General features: G+C 44.6%; 1 protein-coding gene across 3 annotated transcripts; it reads right to left on the bottom strand.

Moving 5' to 3' along the window:
• Positions 1 to 1,267: 1,267 nt before the first annotated feature.
• On the bottom strand, positions 1,268 to 16,279 carry ZC3HAV1L (zinc finger CCCH-type containing, antiviral 1 like). 3 transcript variants are annotated; one of them, XM_032305568.1, is made up of 5 exons: positions 15,781 to 16,279; positions 14,642 to 14,777; positions 10,794 to 11,052; positions 8,836 to 9,010; positions 1,268 to 3,087 (listed from the first exon to the last, which is right to left on the bottom strand). In XM_032305568.1, the coding sequence occupies exons 1-4, from the start codon at positions 16,155 to 16,157 to the stop codon at positions 8,856 to 8,858; spliced, it is 927 nt and encodes a 308-aa protein (XP_032161459.1). In that variant the 5' UTR covers positions 16,158 to 16,279; the 3' UTR covers positions 1,268 to 3,087; positions 8,836 to 8,855. The 3 variants fall into 3 exon arrangements, with proteins under 3 accessions (XP_032161459.1, XP_032161460.1, XP_032161458.1); XM_032305569.1 differs by lacking the exon at positions 1,268 to 3,087 and adding an exon at positions 3,104 to 3,122; XM_032305567.1 differs by lacking the exon at positions 1,268 to 3,087 and having other exon boundaries at positions 8,135 to 9,010; positions 15,781 to 16,278.
• Between the last annotated feature and the right edge of the window lie 921 nt (positions 16,280 to 17,200).

Raw genomic sequence — 17,200 nt, 5'->3', positions numbered from 1 at the left:
TTGATCTTTTTCTTTCCAACCATTTTTTGTCATCTTGAAGCAATGATAATAATCTCTAAAAGCATGCTAAATAATTATAATAGTGACCAATTTCTAGTTAATGTGATTTTTCTTGTTTTTAAAGACCTAGAACACCAAGTGAATTAAGTTATCTACCTGTTTCTAGTTTCTAAGAGTCTTTTAAGTACTATACAATGACTCTGCAATATTTACAAAGTAATTTTCTTTTTATTTATTTATTTATTTGACAGAGATCACAAGCAGGCAGAGAGAGATGGGGGAAGCAGGCTCCCCGCTGAGCCAAGAGCCAGATGCAGGGCTCGATCCCAGGACCCTGAGATCATGACCTGAGCTGAAGGCAGAGGCTTTAACCGACTGAGCCACCCAGGCACCCTTACAAAGTAATTTTCTGATGTTCATTATTCATTCTGTTGACATGATGAATATATTCGGAGTTCTGTGATCTGCCAGTCTTATATTTTTGGAGATAAGTTCTACAAAGCCATGGTGTAGTTTGGAACATTGGGTTTAGATGAAGACAGCCCTGACTTTATTTATTTTTTTTTTCAGACCTTACTGTAAATACTGGTTTACCCCTTAATAACCCTGTTAACTTTGGTTGTGACTTTTCTGAGCTTTGGTTTCCTCACCTAAAAATGGAAATGTTAGTAGAATTCCTACTTCATAGTGTTGTATGAAAATAAGTTAAAAAATCAAGTAAGTCACTCAGTAGTATAATTGGCACTAATAGTATACCATGATAATTATTATTGTTCAATTCTTCATTGGAATTTTATTTAAGAATTCTGTAATTATATTCAAAGCTGAAATTGGTTTCTAATGGAATTTTTAAGGAATTTTCCTTGTCAGTGTTAAGAATAGCACCTACTTAACTCACAGAATTAATGTGGGACCGTGCCATAGATCTCATTTTTCTAAAAAGAACTTTAATTTTTTATTACACATTGTAGAAAAGGTAGGATATACAGAGAATCAAAGTTGTAAATATTAAAATTATCTGTAATCTCACTTGCCCAAAACAGACATTGTTAGCATTAGACTATAAGCTCTCCCAGGCATTTATTTTTAAGTATTTATTTATTTGTCAGAGAGAGTAAGAGAGAGCACAAGCTGGGTGAGTGGCAGGCAGAAGGAGAAGCAGGCTGAGCAAGGAGCCCTATGTGGGACTCAATCCCAGGACCCTGGGATCATGACCTGAGCTGAAGTCACAGTCTTAACCGACTGAGCCACCTAGGCATCCCTCTTCCAGGCATTTTAAATGCATAAATGCGTACATACACACACCTACATATAATGCTGATAAAAAGTTGGGATCAGACTGTACCTAACATTTTGTTGCACTCAACAATATATTATGAACATCTTTTCACCTTAATAAATAATACTCTCAAAACATCATTTTTAATGGTGGCATTGTATTCCAAGATCTAACCCTATCGTAAGTTGTTCAGCAAATTCCTATTACCCTATGGTTCATCATCTACCCTTCTCCACCATGCTGTTTGCTTCAAGAAGCTGACCTTTGCAAGACTGCCTCCGTGGGCTCCTTCCCCCTCTGGCTTCCAGTGCCTTTGGCCAATATGGAAGGGGGGTCGTGGCGAACACCAGCAAGAAAACTGGTAATGGAAAAAAAGGAAGGCAAGGGTATGTATTCCCCCAGTCCCCACCCTGAAAAGACTACTTGTTGGCTGTGTCCTCCAACATGAGACCTTGAATGCATCTGGTGGGAGGTTCTCTCATGTGGTCACTTTCCCTGGGTTCCTGTAATCCCCACCCCTTATACCTTCATGCCTATCATGGAATGGTGTCCCCATCACTGCTAGCCTGGGTTACAACCCCAACCTTCATCGGCTTCCCTTAACCCTGCCCATCTCTTCAGAGATAGTCCTTCATTAAATTCCCTCCATTTATCCTGTTTAAGTGGTTCTTAACATGTTTCTTGACAGGACCTAGCCAACAGACACAATTTTATAAGTAAATTCCTCTATACATCTTTTATTATTATATGATAAATTTCTCAGACTGGAATTATTTGATCAAAAAGCATGTATATTTTTAAGACCTTTCACGATACTGCCAACCTGTCTTCCAAGAGACCAATCCTCCAGCAGTGCACGAGAGCATCTGCCCTCAGACCCCGGGTCCAGCTGGATGTTGTAACTTCACATCATCTTTTGCTGCATTCGTAAGCACTGAGACACGACAGAGATCATCTCATCTATGAAATTCTGTGCTGGGACCAGATTACCCAGTAACCATCGCAGTCTGTTTGTTTCAGTTATTCTTGCATAACTTCCTTGGTGTTTTCTTCTGCTATTAACTTTCACAAATTGACATGTTAACCCATATCTGGCTTTTGAGAATTCATTAAAAACACACCCGACATCATCTTATCCATTTGTAAGGGGACCATCTCTCCCCCAGGTTCTGTCAAAGTATGTCTGTGTCACACCTTTCTATACAGAACCTTGTCACTCCTTGGATTTCAGTGAACTGGACTTATGACCTGTCTCTTTTGGGCTTGAGAAAAGTTACAGTTTTATAGGTTATCTGGTTTTTCTTGCAGTTTTCTACATCCTCAGCTGAAGTCTAACTCCTCAATTGATTTTTTTGAAAATGTAACGAAATCAAGACTATTTTTGTAAAGGACATAAAACCGTATGTCCCATACCACATTCGATGTGCACATTCTTGCTAATGGAAGAAATTGAATCCTGTCTCTCACATGGAAAACTGCTTCTGTGTAAATATTAAAGAATAATATCAATTGTTTAATGGTGCAAAAATATTCCCCCACTCCTGTGTGTACTTGCAGCAAATACTATACAATTTGTGGGTACCCCCAGAGCTACTGATTAGGAGACAAAGAGGAGGGAAAATGCACGCTGGAAACCACTGGGAAAGATATTTCATTTTGTAAGAATCTATTATGTCCACACTCTCCAAAAGATAGGCCTTGACAAGTTAATTTGTTTTTGCTTACCCACTTGTTTCCACCATAGAAACCCTCCACGAAGTCCAAAACTGTATCTGTTTCCAGCGATGACAGTATTTCAAACCACAGACCTGCACAGGGTTCAGAAGCAATCACGTTTTATGCTCTGAGGATATAGGATAAGAGAGGCGGAGAAGCATTTACCTGAGGTCTGACTGGTGTAAATCACGAGCAAAAACCTTTTAAAGCAGAGGCCCAAGTTAGGCCCCTCTTGCGTAGGTCAAGGCAGTACTGATTTATCTCACCTCTGTTCTTTTTTTTTTTTTTTTAAGATTTTATTTATTTATTTGACAGAGAGAGATCACAAGTAGGCAGAGAGGCAGGCAGAGAGAAAGAGGAGGAAACAGGCTCCCCGCTGAGCAGAGAGCCCGATGTGGGACTCGATCCCAGGACCCTGAGATCATGACCCGAGCTGAAGGCAGCGGCTTAACCCACTGAGCCACCCAGGCGCCCCTCACCTCTGTTCTGATGATGAAACAAGGTAGTGTGTCTAAAGAACTCAGAACGATACTACACAATGGTATTATAGGGAATTACTACTACTTTCTGAATACATTCCTGTATTTTCCCAAATTTCCACAATGATGTGTTATTTTATTTTCAAAAAAAAAATATATATATATATATACATATATATATACATCTCTTTTGGAAAAAATATTCCTAAATAAGAATAGAGAAATTCAAGGATATAGTAATACATTTTTTTAAAGATTTTATTTGTTTGAGAGAGAAAGAGTGCACAAGCAGGGGAAGGGCAGAAGGGAAGGGAGAAGCAGGCTCCCCGCTGAGCAAAGACCACCCCCCCCCCAATGTGGGGCTTGATCCCAGGACCCTGGGATCATGACCTGTGCTGAAGGCAGATGCTTAACTGACTGAGCCACCCAAGTGCTCCAAGAAAACATTACTTTAAAAATGGGGGGGTGCCTGGGTGGCTCAGTGGATTAAGCCGCTGCCTTCAGCTCGGGTCATGATCTCAGGGTCCTGGGATCGAGTCCCGCATCGGGCTCTCTGCTCAGCGGGGAGCCTGCTTCCCCCTCTGTCTCTGCCTGCCTCTCTGCCTACTTGTGATCTCTCTCTCTGTCAAATAAAATAAATAAAATCTTTTTAAAAAAATTAAAATAAAAAATAAATAAATAAAAATGGGGGCGCCTGGGTGGCTCAGAGGGTTGGGCCTCGACCTTTGGCTCAGGTCATGGTCTCAGGGTCCTGGGATCAAGCCTCGCATCGGGCTCTCTGCTCGATGGGGAGCCTGCTTTCTCCTCTCTCTCTCTGCCTGCCTCTCTGCCTACTTGTGATCTCTCTTTCTCTGTGTCAAATAAATAAATAAATAAATCTTTTAAAAAAAAACATAAAATAAAAATAAAAATGAATATAAGGTGATAGACATGTTAACTAAACTTACTGTGGGAATCATTTCACATGATATACATGTATCAAATCATCACCCTATCGACCTTAAACTTATACAATGTTATATGTCAAATAATACCTCCATAAATCTGGGGGAAAAAATGTAAGATAATAATGACACTATAATCAATTTGTAAAACTCAGAACAGGATTTAGAATAAAATGTACACTTTGAGCATACAGCAATACAAATAAAAAGGAAATTACTACATACACATATAAAATATAAATGAATTTTATTTATGAATGTATTGATGCATATAATTGTAATAAAAATTACCAAAAAAGGGAAAAGCAATACATTGAAAGAGTATATGCCATAGTCAAGTAGAGTTACTCAGAATTTAAAATGTTTTAATATAGTAAAACCAGTAATATAATCACATTAGGTGATTTAAGTGATAAAAATTACATGATTATGCAAAAGATACCATCATTACTAAAAGCTTCTAACAAACAATAAATGTAATTTCCCTTATTAAGTAGAGAACATTTGTTTAAAATGAACAATTAACTTGCTATATAATGAAGAAGTATCAAAAAATATCTTTTCACCACAATTTTATTTAACACAAGACAAAATAGAAATCCATAAGAAAAGCCAAATCTTTTTGCAGCTATGATTTTATATTTAGAAGAAACATAAAGGCCGTCTAACACTGTTAGGACAAAGATAATTCAACAAAAGACAAATATTTTAAAAATCAATAGAATTCTAAAGACAGAGATTCCCATACAGAGTAGCAATACAGATGTATGTAGTCAAGAAAAAAAATCAATATAATGAGGGATATAGAAGGCTAGACAAAATTAAGAACAAATTATAATGAAAGAAATCAAGGAACCCATCAGCAATGAAGAGACTTAATTCCTTGATGGAAAGATTAGTATCAAGAGCATAAGTCTTAAACAGTTAATTTTAGACCTAGATGATTCAAACTGAAGTACCAAAAAGATGTTTACTTTAAATAACACATTCCTTAGGGGAAAAAGACTTTTTGAAAATGGAAAATATCAATGTGGGGAGAAGAAAGAACTATGAAGACCAATATGATACTGATTCCACGGATTCACAAAGTTTGATTCGTTATATGCCAAAAAAATTCTTTTTGGAGACTTGTCCAAAAAAAAGAAATAATGGTTTGTTTTTGCTCAAGGCTAGGGAACAGAAGCAGAAAGCATGGCAGAGTAAGTGTTGGGCTAGAACGCTGAGAACACTAAGAGAACCACCCTTCCTGGGGGCAGAAAAGACTAACCTAGCGTTTTCAAAGAATCTGATTTTGCCAGGTTTTGAGGCAGGAAGAGGGAAGGAGTGGCACTTAATGGGAACATCATTTACAAGCACAGAGAGTCATACAATAAAATGGCACATTCCAAAAACTGCAAATAGGTCAGCACACACAATATTGGTCTGCATTTTTAAAAGTCAGTCAAAAGCCAGTATTTAAAAACCTGAAAATGTATCATAAAATCTGGATCTGGCTTCCTTCGACTAACTGAGAAACATGACAAAAATGGGCTCACACCCCCACATGGGCACAAGAGGCAGGGGCCCCACTCAGATGGGACAAATTGTTATGACACTTGCTCTTTTCCCCCATTTCTTCTACATCTGGCTCACATCGTCCTCGTCAGCTCCCCCTTCTCATCCAAGAAGGCGTCTGAGTTTATGCCTCCTACTTGCCTTATGGGGACCCATGAAGGTTATGGCAGAACAAAGCAATGTGATTAGGTCTGCATTTCGAAAGATCCACCAGGCACAGGATGGAAGGCAGGGAGGTAGAAGGGTGGCAAGAGATCAATGAAATCCATAAAAAGCCCATTTGACGAAAAATTTAAAACGGGACTGCCATCACGGAAGGAGAGCAGGGGGCCACCTAGCACGTCCTATAAAAATACTCTCACGAGACACGACTGGAAAACCAGTGAATCGTCCATCTGTGCAACAGATGCAAGAGGCGAAGGGGGTTAGAAAGAAGGCGGTGTGTCCCGGAGGGAGAGAAAGAGGCAGAGGAGGATACAAATTTGAGATTTTTTGAAGGGAAACTAATCTCCAACCCTGGGTAATGGGTTTGACCCCAGGAACCAGGAGAAAGAAGAGGACAGGGCACTTGGCAGAGTTTTGGGTTAAGTCCCAGGTGGTGACAACTCCGAAAAAAAGCAACCAAAGGAGGAACAAGACTGTAGGAAAGGGTATGTTGGATCTGCGGAGCCCACAGATGTGCAGCTTCACCTGCGAAGCCTTGATAAATGTCCAAAGAAAACCACCTCCCCCAATTCCAATGTGAAACCATTCTAACAGCTGAATCATGAGATGAAAGAGGGTCAAGTAGGGTTATATGAAATATCTTTACAGAATGGATAGTAACAGAACTAAGCTTTAAATGGACTATTAGAGAACTGAAGAAAACATTGCAACAAAAATTACAGAGGGTCGTTTTCATGCATATAAAAGCATAGTAATAAGATACATAACAAGAACACAAGCCTGTAAAAGTCCACCAAGTCTCCTGATGTCCAGGATATACATGTGTACCCTATCTGTTCCCATTAAGAACTAAACATGGCTTATAGCAAAAATACACATGGTAAAAGAATAAAATGTGAATAACAATAAAATATTGAAATAATTTTTAAAAAGATTTTATTTATGTGACAGATCACAAGTAGGCAGAGAGGCAGGCAGAGAGAGAGGAGGAAGCAGGCTCTCTGCTGAGCAGAGAGCCTGATGCGGGACTCGATCCCAGGACCCTGGGATCATGACCTGAGTCGAAGGCAAAGGCTTTAACCCACTGAGCCACCCAGGTGCCCCGTCAAAATAATTAAAAAAAAAAAAAAAATTAGCACCAGGAGAAATCAGAACTAGGAAAAAGGAAACAAAGTATGCAGAACCTAAGGGCTTTCAGAAATACTGTTGTGGATGGCAAAAGTGAAAACGTTCACAGAAGCAGCATGATCTTACTGCCCATAGAAAACACAGCAATTTCTCACTTTGCAAAGGATATTTTGGCCTACCTCCCCCCAGCAGGGAAGATAGCATTTCGTGATAAAATATGGTTCTACGCTAAATTAATTCAGCTTTATGCAAAACTCACGCCCTCGTCCCTATTTCTCAGATATTGTGTTATTGCAGGAAAGTCAAAATTAAAAAAAAAAAAAAAAACACTTTACACATCAACATTTGGGAATATCACAAAAGCAAACACAGAAAAAGATGTCATAATGCAGCTTCTCTGCGGTACCCTTGGTTGAAAACAAAGAACCAAACATCTTAAGTGTAGCTGGATGAAGAGAGCCAGGTGGCGGGGACAGAGAGAAGGAAGGAAAGTCAACATGAAATAGACAAGGTCTACAGGTTTCTGATAGTCCCTCCAGATCCGCAGAAAGAATGGATACAACTGAGAAATGGATGAACGACCCTATCACAAGGGGGGTGTTGGCGAAAATTTTAATAAGAAATGCAGAGTAGACACAGTGAGGTAGAAATCTTTGGTGAGCACTCGACAGTTACACACTTTGTGGTGCGGCTGAGGGATGTACTCAGGAGAGCTGGGTATCATGTGAGCACAGTACGACTCATATCCTTTCATGAAAATTAAGGAACCTAATTAAATGCCATCCCACATCAGCCCCAGGAGGGCAGGCACAAAATGCACACACACACACACACACACACACACACACACACACACACACACACACACAGAAAGCACACATCCTGGAAAAATATTCCCTTGCATATACTTAAAGAAATGCAATCAAAAGGCAGTATCATTTAGCACCAACAAGCTAAGCAAAAGAATACATTTAAAAATTCAATATTGCGAGGATTTGAGGAAGAGAGTTCCATTCAAAATTTGTTAGAAAGAACAGAAACATCCAGAATAAGGGAAGTCGTTAAGTAAATGACTGTATGTTAGTGTATCGTGCATAAAAATGATTATATACGATAAAATGTGAATAGGGAAAGAGGCTTATGAAATGTTAAGAACAAGAGGACTAAGAGTCCATATATGGTCTCTGACAACCACTATGTAAACCGTGTATGTGGGTGCAGTAAAACACTGGCTGGGTCATGGAACAAGGCAGCCAAAACCCGCTCCTCTTGGAGCTCCCGCCGGCCTAGGGGACCTGACAGGGACTACAGGCAGAATCTGCCATCTTCAGAGTTAGCCCTGGACTGACCCCAACCGTACTCACGTCCTCCCCTCTCTGCCTGCTCCACGTCCCACCACACCCCAAGCCCCCATCCCCAATGTCATCCACGCAACCTGACGCTCTCCCCTTCTCCGTCATCTTTAATCTTTATAGCAACGTGTGAGGTAGGTATTACTATGACCGTTATTGATAAGTGATTACACAAAGGAACTCAGAAATAAAGCTCAACAGAAGCTTTGTTTTCAGACCTTCTGACTGGACAAGCGTCTTATTTCACGGACATCCTTTCCGGTTTCCCTGTGTGTGGCTTCTTGGCTGACGAAGCAGGGACAGGAGCCACAGGACCGGCCTCTGCAGCACCAGCCATATGTCCTCCTGGCTTCTCGAGGCCCTGGGAATACTCAGCAGGAGAAGCGGCATTACCTAAAAAGAAGAGGAGAGAGATGAGCTTTCCTGAGACACCCCTTTTAGAGCTCTCGATTTCATTTTATGTCAGCAGCATCAGCCCTGCTAATCAGACCTCAGACAAAAGTCCCAACACTGTAAATTTAGAGAGTTTTGTGACCTCTGGATTTATTTCACACACACACACACACACACAGAGCAGAAAGTCACTATTTCAGTGACTTCAGCTAAAAGAGACTTCAGTTATGAGAGACTCACTAAAGAAGACCAGAGGAAGGTAATGACAGGCCCTGTGACAGTATAGACAATTCCTGCCACCATTTGGGGTCCTCTAGACAGCCGCCGGTACTCCACCACCTATGCAGGAAGTCAGCCACTACCATCCCAACCTAAGAAAACTCCATATTGAGGGGCGCCTGGGTGGCTCAGTCGGTTAAGCATCTGCCTTCGGCTCAGGTCATGATCCCAGAGTCCTAGGATGGAGCCCCGCATCAGGTTCCCTGCTCAGCGGGGAATCTGCTTCTCCTTCTTTCTCTGCCTGCAGCTCCCTCTGCTTGTGCTCCCTCTCTCTCAATCTGTCAAATAAATAAATAAAATCTTTAAAAAAAAAAAAAAAGGTAAAATAAAACATATCAAAAGCTTAGAGATATTGGCTTTCCTGATTTGGTTTTCCCATCAACAATTCCCCTAAGCCTACCTGCCACTGAAACGGATTTTGAGCTATAAGCAAATCTAGTAAGTTAAGCAACCTGAATGCATTGTAATTAAAAGTACACCAGACCACAGTCAGCAGACCTTAAAACATGAGAGACTATGTAGCAATATGAGAAGATGTTTATGATGTGGTGTAAAGTGAAAATTTAGATACGAATGCATTCTGCAACCACAAATGGACCAATATTTGTAGAGTAACAGGAGGGAAGGGCCTGACGTTAAAAGGTACTAATGATTATGGATAGAGAGAGTGGAATCGTAGGCAATTTATATCTCTACTCTCTTATTTTCCAAATTTTTCTGTCATATGGTTAAAATTTCTTAACAACTGAAAAAGAAAATACTTTTTTTTTTTTTAAGATTTATTTATTTATTTCAGCGAGAGAGTGAGCATGAGGGGCAGGGACAGAGGGAGAGAGAATCCCAAGCGGACTCTGCATTGCGTGCGGAGCCTGAACACAGAGCTGGACCCCATGGCCCTGAGATCACCACCTAGTCAGAACCAGACGCTCAGCCAACTGCACCACCCAGGTGCCCCCAAAGAAAATAACTTTCTTAAAAGTTCTCATTACAAGAAAAACTGTGTAACGATGGACGACGACAGATGTTAGCTCAACTTCCTGCCATCACTTCGCCATGTATACAAATATCGAACCATGCTGTACATCTGAAACTTACATAATGTTATATGTTAGTTATCTCAAGAAAAACAAAGAAAGAAGAAGAGAACGCTTTAATTCAAATTTAATAAAAGAAAGCTATTCCTATGTCTTCCTTCCCTTCTTGTCCACTGGCCCACCTCCCTCCTCTTTCTTCCCAACAAAGCTGTGAGGACGATTGTATCTACTTCCTGGCCCCCAGCTTAGCAAGGAGCAACACTGTTCAAACCCTTGGGCAGGTGCTATTGGCTGTCAGCACTGAAAACAAACTCTATCCCTTCCCCCCTTTGGTTAGAACCACAGTTTTCTATCATAAAATGTTGGTGGTTCTGCTTCCCCAAGGACAGAGCATGAGCTGCCACCCCCTAGACTGACTTCCAGGTCAAAACGACATGTGCTACTGCTCTGTCTCCCTCTGATGGTCTCACCTTGACTTTCAAGCATCTTGTGCAGCTTCATGTGCTTGTAGGTAGAGATGATCTGAAAATTCACGACACTTGGAATATTCAGTCCTTGGTCCTGCAGCAGCTGCAGCGCTGTGGCATGAATGAGCTGATGGGACCGTTTGCATTTCTGAAGTCTGCACTCCCCTCTGACAAAGGATTTGCACACGTGAAACTTGTTGCATTTATCCTTGAGGTTGCAGTAGCCATAAAGTGCTTCACCTTTGTTGTACAGTAAACAGACCTGGTCCAGAAATGAAGCAACACTTAACACATTTGTTTTCACTACATTTCTTAAGGCAATTGATTGGAGAAAAAATTTTTTTGTTTTAAGTCATCTTTACAACCAGCGCGGGACTCAAACTTACAACCCTGAGACTGAGTTGCATGTTACACCCACTGAGCCAACCAGGCACCCCAAGAAATAATTTTGAAAAAGAAGTGTAATGGGCACAGAATCTTGTACCATCATTTATTATAATACTTAAACTACATATATTAAAACTACTTAGGGGCGCCTGGGTGGCTCAGTGGGTTAAGCCACTGCCTTCGGCTCAGGTCATGATCTCGGGGTCCTGGGATCGAGCCCCGCATCGGGCTCTCTGCTCAGCAAGGAGCCTGCTTCCTCCTCTCTCTCTGCCTGCTTGTCATCTCTCTCTGTCAAATAAATAAATAAAATTAAAAAAAAAAATTAAAAAAAAAAAACTACTTAAACAGTATGATACTGATTTCAGAATGCATAGGAGATCAAGAAGAGGAGAACCCTAGACCTAGTCCCCAAATCAAATAATCCTTTCCTTAAAGATTTCATAGAGTTCAACAATAAAACTATATGAGCCTAATGTTTTCTTGTAGAAGACATTTAACTAATACTCTAGTTTCGGGGTGTTTTAAAATTTTCATCTTAATGCTTCTGTTGTTCAAAAATAAAGACTATTCTGGCTTTCTATTTTTTTTTGAATCAGTTTGGGATTTTTTAAAGATTTAAAAAAGATTTTTATTTGACAAAGAAAGAGCACAAGCAGGAGAGGGGGAGCAGCAGGCAGAGGGAGAGGGAGAAGCAGGCTTCCCACTGAGCAAGGAGCCTAATGCAAGGCTCAATCCCCAGATCATGACCTGAGCCAAAGACAGACGCTTAACCAATAAGCCACCCAGGTCTACCTTCAATCAGTCTTGACGGGCTATATTTTTTCTAGAAATGTGTCCATTTCATTGAAGTTTTCAAAGGTATCTGTATCACATTGTACATATTTCCAATGTGTGTTTCTTTCAACACCACCAAGTAATTCTCAGTGGACAATGACCAGGTGTCCCATAAATTTTAATTCAATCTTAATATTGTCTACCTGGAGATAAAGTCAGATCCCATAGGCTAAGGGCTCAGGCCTACCAGGCTGCCCCCATTTGAGATGCCCATCGCAGGTCGAGGCTGCCATCCGCCACTGGCTGAACTGCTACAAAGGTTCTCCCCACCTCCTCCTCTGTTAGATTAATGTGCTAGAACAGTTCACAGAACTCAGAGAAACAGTTTACTTACTAGATGACCAGTTTATTATAAAAGGATATAACTCAGGAACACGCAGATGGGGGAGATGTACAGAGGAAGGTACAGGGGGGAAAGGTGTGGAGCTTCCATGACCTCTCCTGGGATCCCACTCTCCCAGCACCCCCAAGTGCTCACCAACCTAGAAGCTCTCTGAAAGTCTATCCTTTTGGGTTTTTATGGAAGCTTCATAACATAGCCATGATAGGTTAAATCACACTGGCCACTGGTGAATGAGCTCAATCCCCTGCCCCTCTGCACTCCCAGGAGATGGGAGAGTGGGGGGCAGAGGGATAAAAGTTACAACTGTCTACTCACAAAATTGGTTCTCCTGACAACCAGCTCCCATCCTTAGGTTACCTAGGGGCTTTCCAAAAACTCACTATTGACTTAACAAGACACTATTATAGCCCTCATCGTTTAGGAAATTCCAAGGGTTTGGGGAATTCTTTGCCAGGAATGGGAATGAAGATCAAATATGTTATATTTCTCATAAGTCACAAGATCACAGTGTTTGTCCCTACTGTCTTTTTACTAAGTGGTATATCTGTATTATATACTGTATCTTTTGGAGGGTGATGGGCAAGGGTCATGGGGCATTTTCATACCGGAGATGTGAGGCACCATTCCTGCCTCATTCACTGTGCTTGTCCATGGTCTCTGCTACCTAAGCGGCCATGCTGCGTGCCACATGACATACACCTCTCCAGTCCTGGGTGACGGGACCAGGAGTGGGCTCCTGCCGTAAGTACAGCCAACCCACTGGCTGCTCACAGAACACGGCGGTGGGCTGACATGACAAGATGAGGCTGAACCCAGACAGGAGGGAGAAGCCATAAAGAAAAGCGTTCAGTAAGTTAAACAACGTAATGATGTTAAACTTCTGCAAGTTAAACAATATCTTAAAAACTAAAAGGTTGTAACTACTAGAAGTGTCACTGCCCCTTCTCTCTGAGAGAGGAAGGACCGGACCCCGCTGCAGCCTTTCTCCTCTCCCTTCCTGCCAATAACTTGCTCCGGATGCTGCTTGGAGTCCTTTTGGCAGTATGGTTGGAATGTATCGGTTTATGATAACCATGACTGACCAAGCCTGGTTTCAAAGTCCAAAGAATGAGAAAAGACATGGGTGTCAAGAACAAAGCTCTTAGCTCTTAAGGCTGACTCTGGTGCCGCCTTCTGTATATGGATTCTGCTGTCCTGCTGCCCTCTGACCCCAAGGCTCCAGCTCATTCCTCCAGTCTTGTGACTCCGTTCCCTTCCAGGGCCTGAAATACCTTAGCATTAACAGGGGCCACAGTCACAAACTACCCTCGATTTTCCCAACAGCCTCCCTTCTTCCCACTGCTCTCCTGGCAACTTGAGTGTCTGAGACAGCATCACTGTGCTAGAGCAGAAGATTCGTTCAGCTGGTGGGCTCCTGTAATATTTTCTTCTGGGATTCCTACTATTTTGCTTTTAAAAATTCTTCGTGTAGGGACACCTGGGTGGCTCAGTCGGCTGTGCATCCAACTCTTGGTTTTGGCTCAAGTCCTGATCTCAGGGTTGTGAGAACGAGCTCCATGTTGGACTTCGGGCTCAGTGCAGAGTCTGCTTGAGATGCTCTCTCCCTCTCCGTCCACCCCTCCCCCTGCTCTAAAATAAATAAATAAATCTTTGAAGAAAATTCTTCGTGTACAGCTAAACAGATACAAACATGCTAATTTCACCAGGATAGCAATTCTAATAGGCACTTGTGAAGCATGTGGAGCTAAATCATTTCAAAACAATTAAAATTAATATCTAAAGCCCCAAAAAAGTAAATGGGGGGACATACTTACAACAAATGTGACCACAAAAGGGATTGGTATCATTAAAGACATCTTATAAATAGAAAAGACAAATGCCTCAACATAGGCAAAAGCATACAGAGGCAATTTGCAAAACATCGGTTTCACAGACAGACCTAAATTCAAATCTGCCATGTACTATGTGACCTGGGGCAATTTAATGTATCTGAACCTCAGTTTCCTCACCTGTAAAATGGGGACACATTATTAACGAGCTGAGGTATATGGATGGCTTAGCATTCAGTAAACAATATAAAAACCAACAGCTATTACCATCATTTCTTTATCACATGTGTCCATTACTCCCTGCGTATCAAACCCTGGTAAAATGACCCCACAGAGATCAGCCCTGAACCATTACCTCTACCTAAACACCTGCTGCCCTCTGTAAGCAGACCTCTGATGTTCTCCGGTGAGTTCTTCCATTGGGCAGACAACACGAGGGCAAACTCTTGGTAACTCACCTCTGGTAAAAGGCACGGGTCATTCTGTAAAAGCAGGATCCGAAGCTGGGCCTCATTGAGGCCAAAAAGCCCATGGTTTTTCAGTACTTGGATGTTGACAGGTGTGTGGATGTCATGGGAAAGGGTGCAGGTAGACCTAGGAGAACACAGAGCTCTGGCTCAGGCGCCCAGATGAAGAAGGGGCTGATCCCCCAAATTCCTTGCCTCTGGTTGCTTTCAATTCACATGGAAGTTAAACAAGTTTCCATGACCCCACAAATACTATATCCTAATAAGTAAACACGGATACTAAGGCAGCTCAGTTGAAGCATCTCTTCTCCCAAGGTCATTTTCATTTTAAGTCCGGATACTTTAAAGCCAAAGGTACCCCCTCCTCCAGGCACCGACCTTGCGGGGCAGAGGATGCCATCTGTTGTTCTGAAGTGGGGTGCACTTGCCTTCTCCACCCCAACAACTGCCCACCCCACAGTCCACCGACGTTAGGAGTAAAGCGGGCCCACACCCCGGCTTTGGGGAGCTTGAGTGAAACCAAGGAAGCCTAGAGAGACAGGAGGCAGCCTTACAACACCTCCCCCAAACCACCCAGCCCTCAGGTCCCTGGGGGATGGTTCTAGATCGGGCTTTCTAAACCTGGAGCGCACAGACTCGCTGCGGTAAAACTTTGAGGTTACGCGTGGAAAGAAAGGGCACCCTCCATAAAGGGCCCACGGACCTCATGGGTCCGCAGGAAGCCCCCAGTGGGACCCCTGGAGTAACTGAACTCCAAAGCCGCGGTCCTGATTTCCCCGCCGAGGTGCGGAGGACCCTGCGGGCAGGGGCTGAAATCCGAGGGCGAGCCGCGGTGGAGAAATCCAGACTGCGACGGCTCTGGGCCTCGCTCCGGGCCTCGCTCGCTAGGGGAGCTGGAAGCTCCGGGGAGGCCTCGCCTGGAGGACCCTCGCGGCCCCTTCGCGAGGCTTCCCTGCCGCCCTCGGTGGGGGCGGCGGGGGGCTGCGGGGGAGCGTGCAGCCCCGATCCAACCAGCCCTGTTCTCACTTCTCGGGAACCCGCTTCCCGCCGGGCGCGTCAGGCCCGCGGCCCCTCGCGCGGTGACCGCCCCGCGCCGCCGCCCCCGCCGCGCGCCCCGCCGCCCGCCTCACCAGCAGTCGCGGTTCGGGCACTTGCCCAGCATGTGGCGGCGGCAGAGGTGCAGCTGGTCGCAGGCCTGGCACTCGCCGCGCTGGTAGCGGGCGCACAGGCGCGCCGAGGACACGGCCACCACCCGCCAGGCGCAGGGGCCGCCGCCGCCGCCGCCGCCGCCGCCCGCGCCGGCCGCCACCTCGGCCTCGGCGTCCCAGAGGCCCTCCCTCATCTCCACCTCCTGCAGCAGGAAGCGGTCGGGCCCGGCCTGGCGCAGCACGTCCCGGAGCCGGGCCTCCGACAGCTCCACGTTGCCGCGCAGGTCCTGCAGGAACATGCGGCCGCCGTTGGCGCACAGCACCTTGGTGAGGAAGGAGCACACGGTGGGCTCCGCCATGGCCGCGGCCGAGCGCGGAAACCTGAGGCGGGCAGACTCCTCCCAGTCACGTCCACGACTCCGGCCTCGAGCTCCCCGGCCCGGCCGGGCCGAGAGGGGGAGGGCGCGCCGCGGGGACGGCGGCGGCGGCTGCAGAGGGGCGCCCGGGGGCGGGCGGCGGGCGGGGGGGCCCGGGGGACACCCCGGGCGCGGCCGTGGGGGTGGGGGGGACTGTACTGGCCGAGGGCCTGCTCTGTGCCGGCCCCGGGTCAAGGGCGGGGTGTCCTGGCCCGGAGAGACGTGGAGAGTGGGGGAGTCGTGACACGCCAGCAAAGGAGAGAATTGGGGTGCTGCGGAGATGAAACAGGTGACGAGGTGGAAGGGGCGGGCTGGGGCGCCCGAGGGAGTTGAGGGGGAAGGATTCGGTTAGCCTTGAGCTGCAGGTGGCGTCGAGGCTTTGCAAGGTTGACCAGCTGGACCTGAGATTCGCTGTAAGGGTGAGCTACACAGCCTGGATTTGGAAGATTTAGGATGCAAACGCTCTCATGAGTGACTTGGTTAGTCATGCTCCACTGGGGCGCCTGGGGGGCTCAGTCGGTTCAGCGTCTGCCTTCTGCTGGAGTCATGATCCGGGGATCCTGGGATCTCGCCCCACATCAGGCTCCCTGCTGGGTGGGGACCTCCGTCCACCCCCGTTTCTCCCTCTCCCCCTGCTCCTGCTCTTTCTCTCTCCGTCAAATAAATACAATCTTTAAACAAAAAATATGCTCATTTGATGATATTTAAGTAAAATGCCCTTACAATTTAATCCGTTTCTTTTACTTATCTAATGTAGTATGAGAAAATGTTAAACTACCTATGGGGCTCACTTTATTTCTGTTGGACCGCATCAGTCTAGACCTGTCTGCTCAGCAGCCATCCTTTCTGCCCAACACCTTGCTCATTTCGTGGACAGCTTTCGAGGCCCTGCTAATGCAGCGACAGAGTATGAAGTCGGGTAAGAGCCGATGGAGGACTCAACCAGCTGTCTTACAGGGTGGTTGTGAGGGTGTCGCGAGTTGATG

Source organism: Mustela erminea, chromosome 11 (assembly GCF_009829155.1).
Source record: "Mustela erminea isolate mMusErm1 chromosome 11, mMusErm1.Pri, whole genome shotgun sequence".
Lineage (NCBI taxonomy): Eukaryota > Metazoa > Chordata > Mammalia > Carnivora > Mustelidae > Mustela > Mustela erminea.
The sequence above is the reverse complement of the archived record's forward strand: the minus strand, read 5'-3'. Positions and strand labels throughout refer to the sequence as shown.

Coding starts and splice junctions, on each gene's coding strand:
- ZC3HAV1L (XM_032305568.1), bottom strand. CDS start 16,157: ATGGCGGAGCCCACCGTGTGCTCCTTCCTCACCAAGGTGCTGTGCGCC. Junction 14,778..15,780: donor TGCCCGAACCGCGACTGCTG/GTGAGGCGGGCG, acceptor GTGTTCTCCTAG/GTCTACCTGCACCCTTTCCC. Junction 11,053..14,641: donor ACCCGTGCCTTTTACCAGAG/GTGAGTTACCAA, acceptor TTTCTGGACCAG/GTCTGTTTACTGTACAACAA.